Here is an 18,981-nt window from a genome sequence, read left to right as displayed (position 1 = left end):
ACCATTTCTACTTGTCCCCACTGATGTAGGCAGGGGCATGCCGTCCACTATGCTTCCTGAAGTCGATGACTATCTCCTTCATTTTGTTGACATCGAGGGAGAGATCATTGTCATCACACCCATTTACCAGATTCACTATCGCTTTCCTGTATTATGTCTCATCATTATTCGAGATCCAACCCACAACAGTGGTGTTATCAGCAAACTTGAAAATTAAGTTGGAAGGGAATTTGGCCATACGGTGAGAGATGTATAAGTATAGGTGTATAAGGAGTATAGTAAGGGGTTGAGGACACAGCCTTGCAGAGCACCGGTATTGAGGATAATCGTGGAGGAGGTGTTGTTGCCTATCCTTACTGGCTGCAATCTGTGGGTTAGGAAATCCAGGATCCAGTTGCAGTGGGAGGATCCGAGCCCTGGACCATGAAGTTTGGAGATGAGTCTTGTGGAATAACAGCGTTAAAGGCTGAGCTGTGGTCTATGAGTAGGTGTCTGATATAGGTGTCCTTGTTATGCAGGTATTCCAGGGTTGAGTGTATGGCCAGTTACATGGCATCTGCTGTGGACCTGTTGTGGTGATAGGCAAACTGTGGTGGATCCAGGCAGTCTAGAAGGCAGGAATTGATTTGTGCCATGACTAACCTTTCAAAGCACTTCATAATGATGGATGTCAGAGCCACTGAATGATAGTCATTAGGACACCTTGCCTGGCCTTTCTTTGGTTACAGGGATGATGGTTGTCACTTTGAAGCAGGTAGGGACCTCAGATAGGCATGAAGAGAAGGGGAAGATGTCTGCGAATATCCCCTCCAGCTGGTCCATGCTTGATCTGAGTGATCAGGGTACCCCATCTAGGCCAGTCACCTTCCGCGGGTTAACTTTCCAGAAGGCTGCTCTGATGTCGGCAATAGCGACCTCGGATACTGGTTTGTCTGAGGCTTCCAGGATGGAGGGAAGGCTCTAGCTGACCCCTGGCTCAAACGGGCATAGAATGCATTGAACTCATTGAGATGGGGATGGTCGCAATATGCATGAAAATAAGATTTAATTAAACGAAATGTGCGAATCCCATAAACTGCATAAACTCATTCAGGATTGCGATGCTTGAGAGCTATGATCACTGTTACAAAAATGCTTAAAAACCTAAATATTGATACCTGCAACTGTAAAAACAAAATGCAGTAATGTCATTTGTGAAAACAGTCGGATTTGAGTGACTTACACTTTACAAATACAACTTTTTCACAGCTACCTGCAACTTTGCCGCATGTTTTGCCTCCATTAGTACAACAGAGGCGCCAACTAGCGTCGACTTGGTGATATTAGCGACCAACAATTCCGAACCAGAGCAACATCTATTGAGAGAATTGCTATCTCCTGCACAGAGATGCGTTCTCCTTATATAGACTGACAATCTAACCGCACTCTGTCCGTGAATGCAATCTCTCACTGAATATTTCGACGGGGAATTTTTGAATTTGAAAATTTATAATAATTATGGCCTCAATTGAGGAACTAATTTGAGACTAAATTTCTGAGAAATGCCGCCTCTAACTCATGAAAAGATTGCTGACTCAAATTTCTGAACTTAAAACAAAGATCAGGTGTGAAGTGCAAAAGGTGGTCGTGCCTTTATTGACTTATTGAGTTATTGTTGACTTGAGCCTTGTTTGCTTCTTATTCGTGAGGTATAGCTCCCAGCTAGGAAACTGAACGATGCTGGTTATAAATAACACTGTGACCCATCCACACATCCCACAAGCTGGAAGAATGGCCGGGAATGAGCACATTTATAGCTCTGGGTTTACCTATTTGACCTGTTTTACTTCGAAACAACATGGTTTTGCAAAGGCATCACTGATCGTCAATGCCAAAGCACTTAAGTTTGTAATGGGGGGCATATTCCAAGCTGATGTTTGGATAATTTGGGAATAGGGAAAGGCTGGAGAATCTAATTTTATTTTCCCGAAACCAAGAAAGCAGGATTCGGAGCGAATGATTTCCCACTCCATCATTCAAACAGATTTTGTTTATAAAAACGCATTTATTCTTAATCTCAATCCTATTCCTAGACCAGACAGATTTCATTTACAGCTTGGATTGTGAAACAGTCATGAATCTATATCTAACTCAATGACTTTGAAATCAAGGAGGGGGGATTTATTCGAGTGCACACCTTCAGTGGGGGATTGGTCCAAGTTGATTTGAGGCGTCGGTCCCACAATTTCGAAAGATTGACGCCTCTCGTTGTCGGTGAATCAGCAAGATCGCGCGTGTTCGTTCAATATATTCGCACCACTTTTTCCTTCATTGCAAAATCTGGAGCTGTGTAATAACTGTCTAGTAGCTCCAAGTCGCCAGTCAACTGGCGGCAGACTCAATGAGACACCCCCTCAGTGAGACACACTTACCTGTTAAAAACGTCCTCTTCCCGAGTTTTCGTTGCTTGATTAGTGCTGAAATCTCTGGAACTGGGAATAAATAGTTAATGAAAGGAACTACCGAGGGAGCTCTTAGAACAAGTATGAGGTCACGCACCAACCAACTCAAGAACAGTTTCTTTCCTGCTGCCATCAGACTTTTGAATGGACCTACCTCGCACTAAATTGATCTTTCTCTGCACCTTAGCTATGACTGTAACTCCACATTCTGCACCCCCTCATTTAATTCTCTATGAACGGTATGCTTTGTCTGTGTAGCGCGCAAGAAACAATACTTTTCACTGTATCCCAATACATATGACAATAATACATCAAATCAAATATTTGATGACTGGCCGACCCTTTCCACGATGCCTTATATAACCAAGAGCCCGAAGCAATTTTATTTGGACAGTAAGCCTTTGCCAGGAGCGGATTCTGTGTGTGTCTGTGTGTGTTGTGGGAGCGGAACGTATGAGGCGTCAGTGACTTCAACATTTTGATGAATAATGGCTTAGATTCCATATTTTGTAATTTACAAAAAGGCACTACTCAAAAAAAAACTGTGTTGGAGCCAGTATTACCTGTAGCAACTTGTACTCCAATGGGCAGATGAAAACAGCATCAGATCTCGGCAAGTATGCGCAGTACATGAGGAATTATGGCAATTTTCTTTTACCAGATTTGCTTATTCTCTCGAAAGCCAGAAGCCCTACCCATCTCAATGCACTGAGCACATGCAACTGGGGTCGAGAGAGAGAGAGAGAAAGAGAGAAATCCTGAGAAGAAGCGGCTTCTGGTAAATCCTTGTGGCTATTTTATGGTGAAGTTTATTGACAGGTCTCACCCACCGCACTTAACAAACAATCTGTCACCATTCGACAATTCTACCTGTCATTTCAACCAGCTAGCCACATACTTGGAAAACCTAATGTAGGTTTAAAGAGCCCTTGTTAAGTGGTCTGAGCGGTACTTTGGGAGGAGTGGTGGGGGGGGGGGGGGGAGGACCACTGGGTTTTACCACAAACAAACATTTTGAAACTGGGCTATTAAACAGAAAGATAATATCTTCAGAAAACAAATAAAGTAACGGAACAGCTTCGATTTCAGCATCAAATTCACCAATTTCATTGGGACGATCCGGCGGGGGGTGGGGGGGGGGGTAGTCAAAAGGAAAATATTTTTTCTTTATTTTTATTGATCAATTAAGTAACTGCAATTTGAATTCTTCGTTTGCCGGAGTGCTCTCCGAGTGGGTATTTGAGTTCGCCAGGCTTTCTAAATACCTGCATCGTTTTAATTTCGCAACATAGCTGGAGAAAAAAGGGGAAAACCCCTTTGATTTCCTGACCTGCAAGCATTGGACAGGGAAGGTGCTGGGTTGAGAGAATTCTGACCGCTACATTCGATTGCCTATCGGGTTTGGTGGGGAGTGGGCGTGCTGACTTTATTTGTTGTGAGGGAATCGAGCAATCCTTCATCTGGGTCAAACACAATTCAAATCGCAGACGTCTTGTAGCAGGGAAATGGCTGATTAATGCTCAGCAGAAGCTTATGTATTTCCATCTAATCACACTTGCTTCCAAAAATGTATGAATTATAGTGGATCATGCTGAATGCGAGCGTGCAGTATAGAACTGGTGATGACTATGTGCTAAAGGAATCAGTACAATCGAATTTCATCCATGAATATTAAAGGTGGCGATTTTGCCCGTTTACTGAACGGGCCGTGAGTACAATGCCACATTCCTGGAAGGATTCCAGGGTCACCCCCCCCCCCCCCACACACACACACAAATTATGACATTAATCTCAGTTTTACCTGTCCTCGTCTAGTGGTGATGAAGACACCTTAATGATCCCCCCTCTCCCTCATTAATGGAGTGGGCGGATGTGTCATTATTAAAGTTACACCCATAATCAGTTAAATTATGCTATAGAAAATACACCATGACCCGCACACAAAATATCGTCCCGAAGGGGAGGGAAAACACCTAGCAATCCAGCCAAACCTGTATACTATCACAATTGTACACGCGTGATTTATACACAGCACATATAAATGACAGAACGACCCCCTGTTCCTGTAAACACGCGTATAATATAAGGATAGTCATTAACAACGGATTGTTTTTAACCATTTAGAATATTTATGTAAATATGTAGTACACGTGCAGGCATTCCATCTAATTTTTGTTCACAGGAATCTGAACATTGTACAGATAATTCTGCATTACTGTTGTTTTGCCTGATCTGTCCCCCACAAATTTTGTTCGTCCTGAGCTGTGTCAGTCCTACTGATTTCAGCCTTTCGTTAGAATACAAACAAATCCCGTTCTAAACAGCACTGACATGTCGTCTTTACCCAAGGAAAATACTGTTTGTGATTTTCAGTTGAACTATGTCAGCTATGTAAACATATTAAGAAAGCGCAAAAAAAACACACACACAGGCATCTGAATAAGGTTGGGCTGAGAAGATTGGCGGGGCGGGGGTGGGGAAGGCGGAAGAGAGGCTCCTCCTTCTTCTGGGGCGTGACCCATCCGCATTGGCTTTCAGGGTGTCAAGGGCGACATTGTAAGAGGTGATTGGCTGGGAAAGCTGTCAATCACTGTTTCTCTCCCCCCCCTCCCCGCTCTCCCACCCTCCACACACTCAGGTTAGGTGGCTGAATCTCAAAATTGGCAGCTCAGTGCTCGAATCAGAGAAAAGCGGGGTAAACTTTCTGAAAGAAACCCAAGGATTTCAAGTGCATTGATGTGGAGATTCGTCTAACCAGGCTGCAACCTTTAGGGATACTTTGTTTTTGATTAAAAAAAGAGATACTTTTTTTTTCTCTCTTGAGTGTCTGTACTGAGCTGTGCTCTGGAAGTCGCTGCAGCGCCGGTTGTGTGTGTAAGCGAACTGGAAGTGGCCGAGAGCTCAGTTTCTTGACAGAGGCAGCCGGGGGTGGGGGTGTGCTGGCCAAGTGAACTGAAAGTGATCGTCGCCTCTCCCGGGGAGTTGGAAGTCGCGGCTCTTGACGATATGCTCTGACCCACAGCGAGCCACGGGTGAAAATGCCGCTTTAAAGTTGCAGAACTCTTTGGCCTGAAGAGCTTTTTTTTGCCCCATTCTGAGGTCGTTTGCAACAACAACAGCACAATAATAATAAGAAGCCTCTTGACACCGGACGCGGATCCTCATACTTTCTGAGTGATCTATGGACCAGGAGGAATGGACTATTCAGTATCTCAATAAATAGGAAGGAGACAAGTATTTGGACATTTCCATTGACGATCTGAAACGCGATTGCGTTGGACTGAAAAAAAAAAGTTGCAGTTTGTTTAAAAAAAAGTTGGCGTTTGAGAGGAAAGACTTTTTTCAAGCAATTTTATTTTAAAACACACAACAGACCAGAGGGGGTTATTTGATCGCAGCCACTGTTGGAAGCGGTTGGTCTGCCGTTGTTCTGAACCCTTGTCTTTGCTGTTGTCTCTCTAACCCCGAGTGTTGTGATGCGTATTCCCGTAGATCCGAGCACCAGCCGGCGCTTCACTCCTCCCTCCACCACACTGACTCCCAGCTCGGGCAAGATGAGCGAACCGGTCTCACTGAACCAGCCCAATCCCGCAGGGCTGTCCCGGATCCGGCCCGACACCCGCACAGTGGTCGACGTCCTGCAGGACCACGCCGGCGAGTTAGTGCGGACCGACAGCCCCAACTTCCTCTGCTCGGTGCTTCCCTCGCACTGGAGGTGTAACAAGACGCTGCCGGTGGCATTTAAGGTCGGTATCTTTCTCTGTTTGGCTGAAACTTACTATATATAATTCTCTTTCTGTGTGTTGGTTGTTTTGTCAAATTGGGAAAGTTTGCGTCGCATTACAACCACAACCGCAATATTTATACCCGGCTCAGTATCTGGGTAGAGACGCAAGATCCGATTGGAATGAAAACATGAAAAACTTGCTTTTTAAAAAATATATACATTCAAATAAGCAAACAACTACTTTTAATGCTTTTAATATTAAACAGTGTTCCTGACAATGCAAGTGTGGATTTTCTTAAAAGTTTAGACATGGTGCTCTTTAATTAATATATTGCTGTTATTAATTTAATGGAATTGACAAGGCAAGTGTATATTATTGGATTGTACCTCCAGACAGTGCGGGGGATGTAATGCCTGTCTGGTAGGAATATAATTAAACGGCAGTTCAAATACACAAGTGCAATATATATAGATACATGTATAGTGGTGCGGGACCTGCGATAACTCTGCCCTGGCAAATTGCAGAGAATATGTGCTGAATTTATCCAATACATACAGAAAATTGGCGGTAACTAACCTCCCCGGCAGCTTTTCGCCGTTTTAAGAAAATACTTAAATATGTTAGCACCCTCCCCCCTCCCCTTTCTTCTTGGAATTAAACAAACATTACAAATGATTGAAAACTTCTTAATGTTTCACCGTTCTCTTTCTAAGCATAAGCCTCACAGCGAAGGAGAATGTCCTGTAAGCTCAGTCAGAAAGTTGGGCCCTGTTGCTCTCTCTTCCTCTCTCTCTCTGTCGTGTTAAACATTGCATTCTGCAGATGAGGAACTGGTTGAATTTTTGTCAGTTAGAATTGTGACAAATGCGATAAAAGCAGTATCGATTCCACACGCAAATTGGACCTTTCAGAGTTTCAGGTAGCCAGCCTGGACCAAGAGAAAGCCGCCCAATCCGCCGTTATAAACGTGCAGGATATAATAAATCGAAATGGGTTGTGTAGGTTGTGCAATTCCTGTAATTTTAGGGGGAAAAAAAGGGATTGGAGAGAACCACGCTCATACTCTCTCTCAGCCCCAATGATTTAACCCAGTCTTGGTGCTGTCAGCAAATTGGGAAAAATAATAATAACGATGCGGGTTTTTTATTCCGCCAAAGTCTAGAGTGACAGAATGACATCGGATTGCTGCTAATAACCTGGCTGAAAAGCAGGGCAGCCTGAAATTGGGTGGAAATAGATTCCAGTTATGTCTCTGATGAAGATCCTGTTTTATTCTATTAAAAGACGTGTTTCTTTACACAGACGCCCACCCAGTGCACAGAATGTTAGTGTTTAATTCGCTTTGCTTCCAAATAATATGAGGGGAGGGAGTAATAATGAAATCGTTTATAGTTATATCTAATTGGTGTTGATTTTATGAATTTAGATACGCAGATTGCCTGACTTGCCGTGTGGGCAGACTTTCCGAACTGTCAGCGCTTTTTGTTTTTGGTTGGTGTGTAGGTTTCAGATGTTTATTTAATTTTCTCTGTGTGTGTGTGGAGATGTTTTAACCCCGAGTAACGGGCGATGGATTGGCTTTCTGTGGCAGGTGGTGGCTCTGGGAGAAGTTCCGGACGGAACCCTGGTCACCGTGATGGCTGGAAACGATGAGAATTACTCGGCCGAGCTGCGGAACGCTTCGGCAGTGATGAAGAACACAGTCGCCCGATTCAATGACCTCAGATTTGTGGGGAGAAGCGGACGAGGTATTTGCACCAACGACACTCGAATGATTTGTGGTTTCTGGGGGTTCGGGGGTTGACAGCAACCTCCGTTTTTTGGTTTCTCCAGGGAATGTTTTGCGGGCTATGAGATATTTTGCACACTTTTCCCTCCACCGATGTGAGATTATTTTAAAATTAACCTGCAATCATTTCGCACCGCAGTTCCCCAACAATTCGACCCAACAAATCGAAAGGCTTTGATAAATCTTTCCTTTCCTTTAATTCACGCCTCTTTCTTTAAGCTTGTTTTCATTTGGAGTTGTTTATTGTTACATAAAGTGAAATTGACATTGAGACTGATTTTCCTTTTTCTTACACGAATTGAAGCAATTTCTGCTTTTCTTGCGTGCCCATGTAAACACCTCACAACATTCTCACCTGTTCTGACTTTGCTTTTCCTTAAATAAAACAAAATCAGTTTGCCCACACTCAAGCAAAGCCCATTTGATTGTCTAAATTAGTACCATTTCCCGTGATCAGAAAATATACACTCGAGTTACTTCCCCAACGCCTAGCTTTTAACAACGGCTCGTTTCAAAACCCTAAACTCAAATTGCTGACACGGTTTTTGTTTTTGGCTTTTTCCTTTCTCCTGCCCATTCGGTCCCGATTTTGCCACTAAACAAATCCCAACTACCTGCAGAACGATGATAGGTTATTTTCTTTGAGGACTTTGCATGAAGAGATCCTGCTGAAATTGAATTACTTCCTATGGTGTGGGCGAGAGTTGTGTTCGAGCCATTATCCACAGATTAAAAAAAAACCGCATACATCTTCAATCTGGACCGATTTGGAGTTTTAATCGAGATCCCTTTGTTTTATCCAAAGGATCTCGTCGTCTTTCGCGTTTGAGGAGTCTAATCTTCTGCAGGGGGCCGGGGTTCGTTAGAATTATATTTTTTTCTCAATAACTATTTTAAGAAATTAGTCAATCATACGTGAGCAACAGAAAGAGCGGTAACTGAAGTGCAAACGTGCGGAGGAATAAATTTATGGATTAAAAATCGCAAGGTCTGTAGCAGTTGAATGCACCAATTTGTAGATAAGGCCAGTTAATAATGAAAAACACGCCTTTTACTTGGAAATCGTTGCAAGTAAACGCTACAGTTAATTTATTCCGAAATTAATCCCTGTCTATGTTTTGCCCCATGCATTAATTTATCAATCAGGATGGTCTATAATGACCATTCACAATTGCCTCTTATATTAGCCTTCATAGACAAAGTGGATGCTCTTAAATAACATACATACTGTCCTGGTTTAAAAGTACAAATGTTGCTCCCTATTTCCCTTAAGGCACATAAACTTCTGGGTGCCTTAAAACTATTAGCTTCAATCCGATTATATGCACATCTGTTTGTTTATAAGTAAGATTTTAACATTTGCTGTTAAAGTTATTAAATAAAGCAAGAAAATGTAAGACTGTTGCCATAAGAAAATTGGCATGTGATTCAAGTTATAAAAATGGTTTAGAAAATGTTTCAGAAGGGAAGGCAATGTTTTATTAGCTGCATGACATATCTGTCAGAGACAATTTCCTTAGTAAGTGTTCTGTGTAGATGTGATGGTGATGATGTAGATGCTTTTTTTAATTCTTCCATGAGACCTTGCCATCACTAGCAAGGCCTACATTTCTCATCCCCAACTGCCCTTACACTGGCCTCTGTGAACCTGATCTTGGATTTTCCTTCTGCTTCTTAATTATTGGTACCTATTTTTGAATATCCCTGCTGGACTCCATCTGCTGTTTAATCAGCATTCCATTCACAAAGTGCCACACAAAACATTACTGCTTGCATGAGGATCTTATTTTAGCACTCACATAAAAAGTTAATACAACACCAGGCTCGGTTTAGATTTTGGTTTCTGCATAATCAGCTTTATGATTGTAATTTAGTTCTTATAATAGAAGGATTTGGCCATATTAGGACAATTTTAAAATCTATTTTAGTGGTTTTATCTTTTTTTTAAAGCTTTTGCTGATGATTGGAAAATCCTCTAGATATTGTCACCAGATGCATTTTGCAGCCAAAACATTGAAAATAATTTCTGTTTGCATGAGGTACTGTAGAATAACACAGCTAAGATAAATTTGGTCAAACTCAGTGCAAGAATTGGTCAGTGAAGCTATTGGAGTATATTTGTGTACATTCATTGTGGTTGATTATTTTATAAAACTGCAATGGGGGCAGTGGCCTCTTTCACTGTGTTTAGCTTATTCAGCTTTCTGTAATTCCAACTCTCACAATTTTATCTGTAGAAAGTGTTTCCCTAACACACACATGTATAGGAACCACAAAAGAAGATTCCGTTCTAATGAGTTGGCAATAATTGACAGGTGTATTCTTTTAATACCCTGAAAAGCTTTTTTTTAAAAAGCCATTCCAAAAAGTGAAACAGATTCAGGCAAATAGGGCAAACACTTTATTTACTTATATAATTGCAGTGTTTGAACATGATGTGAAGCTACTAGTAGCTTGAAAAAACAAAAACTCTAGATAAACATTGTATATAATAAACCAAACCCACAATTATGCAATATAAAATTATATACAGAAAAAAATTTTGATCAATTGACTTTGACATGGAACAGTTTTAGCAATTAAACTGACTTGTAAATATAGTATCTGATCTCCTGGCTCAAACATTATTTTGCAAAGTTGGAATTAAGAAAAATGTTCAGAAGAAAATGTAGGAATTATTCCCACTTTTTAGTACTTGTGGCAGATAAAAAAGTATCAGTTGAGTTTTGAAGGCAGTCTGTAAATAAAGATACACTTGCACCTTTTTTTGTAAAAAAATGCTCCAGTTTAAAATTTAGCTTAATGAAAATTCTACGGTGTCTCTAGTTTTATGGTACAGTTTTAAAAATTGAGATTATTGTTGTTTTTTTCAGTGATCTTACTATCCTATTAGTATTTCAATAGTCATTTTCACTATGCTAATATTCACAAGGGCCTTACAAATGTCGTCCTCATGTCAGAAAGCAGTGGTTGGCAGTAGAGTACAGAATTATATGTTAATATGTACCCCTGCTTGCTGTCCTCTATTTTACATTCTTAACAAAACAAATCTGCCTACTTAGAACCTGTCACATTTCTTGTGCAATACACAGAGCTCCTTTCAATCAGTTCTAATTAATATGAATTCTTAGTTAATTAGAAACTGCAGTGACCCATTTTCTGTGGGTTTTGGCTAGTGACGATAGGTGACAATACATACTGTATCAAAAATAGAAGCCAGTTCCTGTTGAGTGGAACCCCTGTTTACCACAATATAATGCCAGCTTGATGGCATTTCACTTGGTACGTTGCAAGAATATAAACAGACGATTGACTATTTCTAGTAATAAAACTGAAAACAAAGCAATGTGCCAAAATATCAGTATTTGTATATATACATTAAAATTTGACTTCATCATTTCATTGAACATTTCTGTCAAGTGAATGGTTTCTCTTTCCCCTGGCCCACGTTTACATTTCCAATCCCTGCTTCCATGCAATTATATGAGAAAAATCTATTCACAAGTCCAACAAGAACACCGTAAAACTAAATCTTGCTTGATGTTGTGCAATTTATCATTAAATGAGAAAATTAACAGTAATTCAGGACTGCAAACAACGATTCCTATTGATAGAGCATCACTTTATTCATCACTTTTACTGTCAATATTTTTACCTGAAAGGTGTATTGTAACACACAGGACAATTACACTTTAATCAGGTCAAACGCTACCAGATTTTCCTGTAATAAAATATTAATTCCCAAGCTTATCCAAATAGCATCTGATGTGCTGTGTTTGGACATTGCCTTCTAACATCTGCAGGAGCTAATGTGCACAAAACTAGGGATAACATAGTGACATTATGGAAATGTTGTAGAGGATTACCCAGACTCTTACTTTAATCTATCCTTCTAATCTATTTGATACGTACTGCTGATCAGTGAATAGGAACTGAGTTGATAAATCTGACGACCGAGAAGTGGTTTGTTTTAAATACAATACTATTAATTAAGTGAATGCTGACTCAGGGCCTATTTGATTCTCCTCCTCACAGGCCACAGCGAACCACAATAATGCCCCATCTCAGCAATAGATGATGGACCACATCACAGGACAGGGTTAAGAACCACGTCACCGCTATTAAATTCGAGCAGCCGCATCAAAATTTCAATCTGAAAATTTTAAGAAATAGTTCTTTAAACCTTATAAAAATTGGAATGCCCATTGTAATCCCAAGACCTTAATTCTCATTTATGATCTGGCAAGTTGTCAAAGCTGTTCAATTTGTGTGTAGTGTGATGCAAAGACAAAAGGAAGAAAATTGGAAGATGGTTGAATAATGGATAAGCTGGCCTGATATAAAACCAGTGTACTGCAGCGGCCACACACTCAGCTTGAGAAGTATGATTTTATCCATACTGTGTGCTCTCTTTTCCAGTAGCAAGCATTTATTTATTTACTGTTGCCAATATAAAATTTCATTGAACCAAAATTTGGTGTAACAGTAGGTAGATTGTTCCCCGCAGTTGAAAGTCTATATGGTTACTGTTCTCAGCTGCGGTCAACACACTGTAAAGAATCTCTCCAGACTTTAAAATGTTTCGGCTTTGCACTTCCAATTTTCATTCCTTAATGATTTTCCCCTTAACTTCCTGACCTTTGGAGATCAGGGTTTTGAAGACACGAAACAAAAATGTATTTCTCGACCTTACAAGGACTTGGGATTTCTCCTCACCTGCGTAGGAAAGACCAGCTGATTCTTTCCCATTCAAAAGCATAAGAAAGATTTATGGGATTATAACTGCTTATTCTCCAATCATTTTCATCTGCTTTAACTAACTAGATTCTAAAAAGATGCAAGATGATTTTAATGATATCCACCTTAGGATTTCTCACGCAGTTTGAAAATTACACACACAAGGATAGAATCTCCATTTTGGGTGCTATTGTTGGTTTGGGCGAAAATTATGCTGTGACTGTTTTAAAAAGTGTCCCACTCCCCTACCCCCCCACCACCCCGCCAGAGTTTTGCTTCAAACTTATTTGCATAAATTCAAAATCTGCCATGAGTCAGTGCAATCGGGTAGCATTTTAAATGCTAATTGAAAAGAGAGTTTGTGATGAATAATTTCCCTTTGTATGTTTAAAAGGTGAAGTTTGATTAAAACAAGCTGAAATTAAGTTGATCGCAAAAATCAGGGTGACAACTCACCATTTCTGAGCCACGCAAATTTAAATGACCAAAATTCACCTTTGAAAGATATTTGCAAAACTATTTTGCAACTATATTGAAATGCAGCAGTCAGTTTCTTTGCAAGTTAAAGCAAAAGTCACACTCTTAAAATCCTGGAAGTCCACCTTTGAATGCCCTCGCAAAAAGTTGTTTCTTACAAGATGTTTGCCAAAACAACCAGCTCCTCAAAGGCCTGCAAGCAAGTGTCGAAACCCCGAAAGGTCGTTCAGTCACCCTAGGGCTGTGGTCAGTTTTGTGGACAGGGTCTGTTCACAAATATGTTTTCAAATGAGTTCAATAGACCTCGCAACATGAGTTGTGCTGAACTTAAATTGCAGATAAATTCTCCAAACCTTTATGCTGTGCGCACTGATTCCACCTGAATTTCTCTGCAAAATTCGGCACAATCGAGTGGAAATTCCACTCCCCAGTTTTCTATACTTTGGCAAGGGTCAGTGTTCAGTGGAGAGGACGTGCTGAACTGTATGAAGAAGAGGGATATGGTGAATTTGTTGATGAGTTTATCTATATTTTATCTATAAGATTATCTATATTTTGTCTATAAAATTCTCCTGTGGGACCGCTGGATAAATTAATTTTGATTCAAAAGAAAGGACACAGTGGAAGTTCTGAGAATAAGATAGTTAATTAAAGCACATTCTCTTTTAGAACACAGGAGTTTCTATTGTCCTCTGATGGACTGCACCACCCTGTCAGACTAATATGAATGACATCTATGTGTGAAAATAGGGAATTGTCTCATTCAGTGAATAGACGCTTACTGAATGGCAGTGGCAAATTAATTCACTTTAAGTGTTGGTTGCAATCTCAATGTGAGTCAACGTTTGAAAGTGACCAGAAGATTTAGCTTCATGGTGAAGGCGGCCTGGATTTTCCACCCACCGCTCACAGCTGAATGATTTCTTGATAGCCAAGGCAGTTAATGCCCACTGTCCCTCTGGGCATCACCTTCATGAGAACAGGAAAAGCCCAAGTTGTTCTATTTGAATTCCACCTTCATATAACATCCTGTGGCTGCAGTAGAGATGGTCACCAGGAGATGGCAATTAAGAAAGACCCCACTTTATCAATGTGGGTCAAGTCTGGAGGGGAGTGGAAATGGCCAAGAGGATTTTTTTTAAGAGCAGGTTGAGATAAGGCGAGTTGGCTGTTCATTCGTGAAAGGTGCTCCCTTAGAGGTGTAGGCTGGAACCAATGAAATCCATCCTTAATACATCAATCAGGGTTTATTTCATAATAAACTTTACTTTGCAAATTTAAAAAAATATCAGCAGTGCACGGCAAAACTACTCTACATTGACAGGCTGGGGAATGTTGTTCCCTTCCTGTTCCCTTTCCTCCCCAGTCTTCAATGCTTGACGTGTCTGGCAGAAACATGGCAAAATAAACAATATTTTCTATTTCTCCCCTTGTAGGTAAAAGCTTCACACTGACAATCACTGTATTCACCAGCCCTCCTCAAGTTGCCACCTACCACAGAGCCATTAAAGTCACTGTGGACGGACCCAGAGAGCCACGCAGTAAGTTAGAACTCATTTTATAAATATCAAACATAGAATACATTCATTCAGGATTAATTATCATCCGAGATTGGTGCTTTAATCAGCAGTAATTACTGCAAGCAAAGTGTTCATGAATGGGTTTATTCACTGCTTGAAATGTGAATTCAGAGTTGTGTTGTACAGTGATATCAATTATTACATATGTACACTGAAAACTTAAATACACAGCATAAGGATAACATGGAAAGTATTCATACAGGATTAACAGTCATTTCAAATCTGAGGTTACAATCAACCTTGATTAATTACAGTACTTAACCCATGGAAGGGCAGATCCAGTGCTAAAATTGCAACTGATCTCTGAAGAATTATTCAGCATTTGTAAGCTGATGATAGGGATCTGAAGCTACGATGCTTAATAGTTAAAGAGGAAATTGCATCTGGAAAAAGAAGGAATCAGCCAACATGAAATACAACTTGCATTCTTAGCTATGGAATTGGTATGAGGTGCTGATGTTAAATCATGGTTGTAAATGAAACGGTGACATTGAATAGTTTATTTGCTCCTTACAGTAGTGTGTACATTTTAAATATTCAACGTCTTTAGCCGGATAATTTGTTCCTGTTCCCTTATAATGAATAAATAAATTCAAGCATTAAAATAGATGATTTTGTTGGACTTAGCCCTTCAGGCTATAATCCTGATTGAAGTGGCCACTATACTTACCCTTCATGTTTAGATATTTAAAGCCATTGGCCGGAATTCTCCAGCCGTTCACGCTGGCGGGATTCTCCAGTCCCGCCAGCAGCACAATTCCACCCGTGGGTTTCCCCGTGTGGGGTGACATCAGTGGAAATTCCCATTGACAGCAACAGGACCAGAGAACCTTGCCAACAACAAACAGCCTGCCACCTCCCACCAGTAAGAAACATGTGGCTGGGAGGCTGGAAAATCTTGCCCCTAATATTTTCCAGCTGGAGTTTTGATATAAAGCTTTTTTTTAAAATCAGACTGTTGGGTCACAGAAATGTTGTACTTTCTATGTGACAGAGACTGAATTGTGGAACCGTGCAGTTTATTTACTAACTGGGCTGAACTCCCCTTCTTCACTGGGAGTTCCAGTCAATCAAAGAATGAGGGGCTGACAATGAAGAGGAGAGATCAGTGGCATGAGAGGCCAAGTTGGGAGTACAATCCCATTTGTATCAATAATAAGGAGAAAAGGTCAGGTCTAAATATGTTGTAATTTAGAAAAGGATAGAAAAGCGAATTAGGACAAGCATACTTCCTTTCTAGTCCTGGAATTCTCGAGCTTGCTCACAACTGGGATTTTTCAGTCCTGCTGCAATGAATGGAGATTTGGCTGAGTGCCAAATTCTCCAGTCTCACTGGCAACAGCAGCGGAGCAAATGAGATTGAAGAATTCTGGACAAAGGAAGATCAGAAAATACCATTTTCTGTCAGATATAACAAGATTTGTGACATGCCTTGCTTTTCATCTGTTCAAAAGAATGCTCAGTGCCAGCAGCCATGGATAAGAAAGTGTTTATTCCATCATTTGCAGTTGTGCTGGGAGTGCTGAACCTAGACTATACTTAGAAATGGCTGTGACCAGTGGTGGTGATATGATAATTTAATGGAAAGGTCTTCATTTAATCCAAGTAAATTATTGCCTGGCAGTTAAGCGAAAACAATATTTACAAGGAATTTTGTAAAAGAAAAATATTAAATTCTCTGTGATCTGTTCTAGTAAATTTGAGAAATGCAGAATGATTCATTGAGTTTCCAAAAAGTACAATAACCACACATGAAAATAAATAAAATTTGTAATGACCTGATAGATGTTCATCCCTGAGTAATTGCCACTGAAAATCAACTCTACAATAGCATTAATTATTTAACACAAAGGTTCTTCAAAATGGACACATCCAAGTAAGGTTCTAGCTGTGTGAAAACAGGAAAATAGTCCATCAAAGCTAACAGATTGCCTTGATGTGTATTTGGTTCCCATATGAGATTAAGAGAGTCTTATAGCAGGCTCAACTAGATCTGGGAGCAACAATTAACCCTTTAAAATTACCCCCAAGTTTGAATGATTGGCAATTGAAGTCTTCCAGGAAGAAATAAATAAACCAGTTATCCAAATGGCCATTGGTACATATGAAAGTGTCATGTTGTTACAATGAGAAACTTATGGAGCAGCGTGACTTCCACAACAGCCAGGAACATGTCAAGAATGTCATTTAAACTGTGATTTACTAGCTTTGTTGAGAATGCATTATCTGTTTTTGTCTGTTGCTTCAGAGTGTATCCATTATAGATTTTTCCAATTTAAAGCCTATGCTGCTTTGCTTTTAATTGAGAAACCTCAAGTGATAGTCCAAGGTCCATACTTCATGAACCTACTAGATGTGAAAAGAGAGAAGATGAAGTAAAATAAGGAGTACAGATTCAGTAACGCCCAGATGTGGTTCAAATGCCTGTAGACTGTCAGAGGAAGGGAAGTCAAAGAAGTTCCTTGGTTTTGCAGTCTTGAGGTATAGAGGAGATTTTGCAGCGGGTTTGAGTGCAGTCAGTGAGGCCACCTGTTGGGTGCAAGTGGACAATCATTCTGCCAAAAGAGTGGGGAATGATAGGACATCCCAATCCTGCTGACAATGTGGCCAAAGCCATCTTCCTGAGGGAACTCCTGCTGGGCGCCCAGAGGACAGGCCCTGTTAATATGCAAACTCGGGTACCATGGCTGACATTGATCCGTAGCTCAACCAAAGGAAAGTACATCATGCAGATTATGCATGGGGATAATTTCAACAGGGGATCTAGCACTCAAAGGGCCCAGAAATTAAGAAAGGAAGAGAAGAAATGTTTCTCAAAGTTCCGGCAAAACAAGCTGAGCCATTGTTGCAATGAGTCTTCCTCCATCTATCACCCGAACTTTACGAGAGGCCTGACCAGGTCCCTCAAAATAGAATGGGTGACCTTTTCAGCACTATTAACTGTTTGGTTAACTCACTGACTGAGTTGACTGACTAACTTGAACTGAGCGCCCAAAAACTGACAGGAGCAAAAGATCTATTTCCAGATTCTAACAAAGGAGGATGACAAGACAACATGTTATTTGCAGCTTGACCATCTTCTGTCTTCACCAAACATCCACACCTGTGCGTTTCCAGTCAGATTCATAATCCCCACCAATACCCTGGCTGGGGTAAGGTAACTTCATAGAGACAAGCGATTGATTATATCTGGGACTGTTTTAAAAAAAATCATTTTTGGCATTGGACAAGACTGAAACGGGTCATATTTAGCACCCAGCTCCACTTGTGCTGGCAGCCTTTGTGGTGCGAATTCTCTTGTAGCAGTGTTAGATACGGAAATTCATATAGGTACATCACGGCCAAAGGGCCTCTTCCTGTATAGTAATGACTCTATGACCATAGAATCCTACAGTGCAGAAGGAAGCCATTTGACCCATCGAGTCAGCACTGACTACAATCCCACCCAGGTCATATCCCCATAACCCCATGCATTTACCCTAGCTTGTCCCCCTGACACTAAGGGGAAATTTAGCATAGCCAATCCACCTAACCTGCACACCTTTGGACTGTGGGAGGAAACTAGAGCACTCGGAGGAAACCCATGCAGACACGAGGAGAATGTGCAAACTCTACACAGACAGTGATCCAAGTTGGTAATTGAACCCAGGTGCTAACACTGAGCCACTGTGCCACCCCCATGAAAAAACAGAATTATATATGTTTTGTTTTTTATAAATTACTCCATTCTTGAAGTTACAAAGCCAGTGCTCAAAGTGAACCAGGCAAGTCCGAATCCATCTCCTCACTTGCTCCGAAAAGCGAATTCAAATTGAATCCAATTTATAGTCTCTACAAGAGAAATGTACAAGATCCAAGCTGACAAGATAAGGCATTGCAACCCATCTTGGGCTTGATCCAATGCTTGACCTTAGCTGAAAGGTTGACTGTGACCATGAAGGAACAGAATTAGGATGGTGCATGCCATTTAACTGAATGGCTTGGATCCTCAGGGATCACGATCACTGGAGCACACTTACCTTCATTATCTGGAAAGTCCAAGCATAACATTTCTTGGCTAGTTATTGTTTTCATCAAGGTTTAAAATATCGTTGCAATTTTTTAAAACAATTTGTTCATGGAACATGGGCGCCACTAGCTGGCCAGCATTTATTGCCTATCACTAGTTGCATTTGGAGACTCAACCACATTGCTGTGGCACTGGAGTCACATGTAGGCCAGAGAAGGTA

The 18,981-nt window shown here is 40.8% G+C and overlaps 1 protein-coding gene across 1 annotated transcript in view; it reads left to right on the top strand.

Moving 5' to 3' along the window:
- The first annotated feature begins 5,074 nt into the window (after window positions 1-5,074).
- Window positions 5,075-18,981, top strand: part of runx3 (RUNX family transcription factor 3) — a 65,295-nt gene continuing 51,388 nt past the window's right edge. Inside the window, exons 1-3 of the mRNA XM_080211738.1 lie at window positions 5,075-6,187; window positions 7,761-7,917; window positions 14,609-14,713. Of these exons, the coding sequence (XP_080067864.1) occupies window positions 5,918-6,187; window positions 7,761-7,917; window positions 14,609-14,713 (532 nt within the window). The 5' untranslated portion in view covers window positions 5,075-5,917. The remainder of the gene's footprint in view (window positions 6,188-7,760; window positions 7,918-14,608; window positions 14,714-18,981) is intronic.

Source organism: Carcharhinus amblyrhynchos, chromosome 24, assembly GCF_965287045.1.
Source record: "Carcharhinus amblyrhynchos chromosome 24, sCarAmb.v2.hapA, whole genome shotgun sequence".
Lineage (NCBI taxonomy): Eukaryota > Metazoa > Chordata > Chondrichthyes > Carcharhiniformes > Carcharhinidae > Carcharhinus > Carcharhinus amblyrhynchos.
This window is presented reverse-complemented; position numbering and strand designations above follow the sequence as displayed.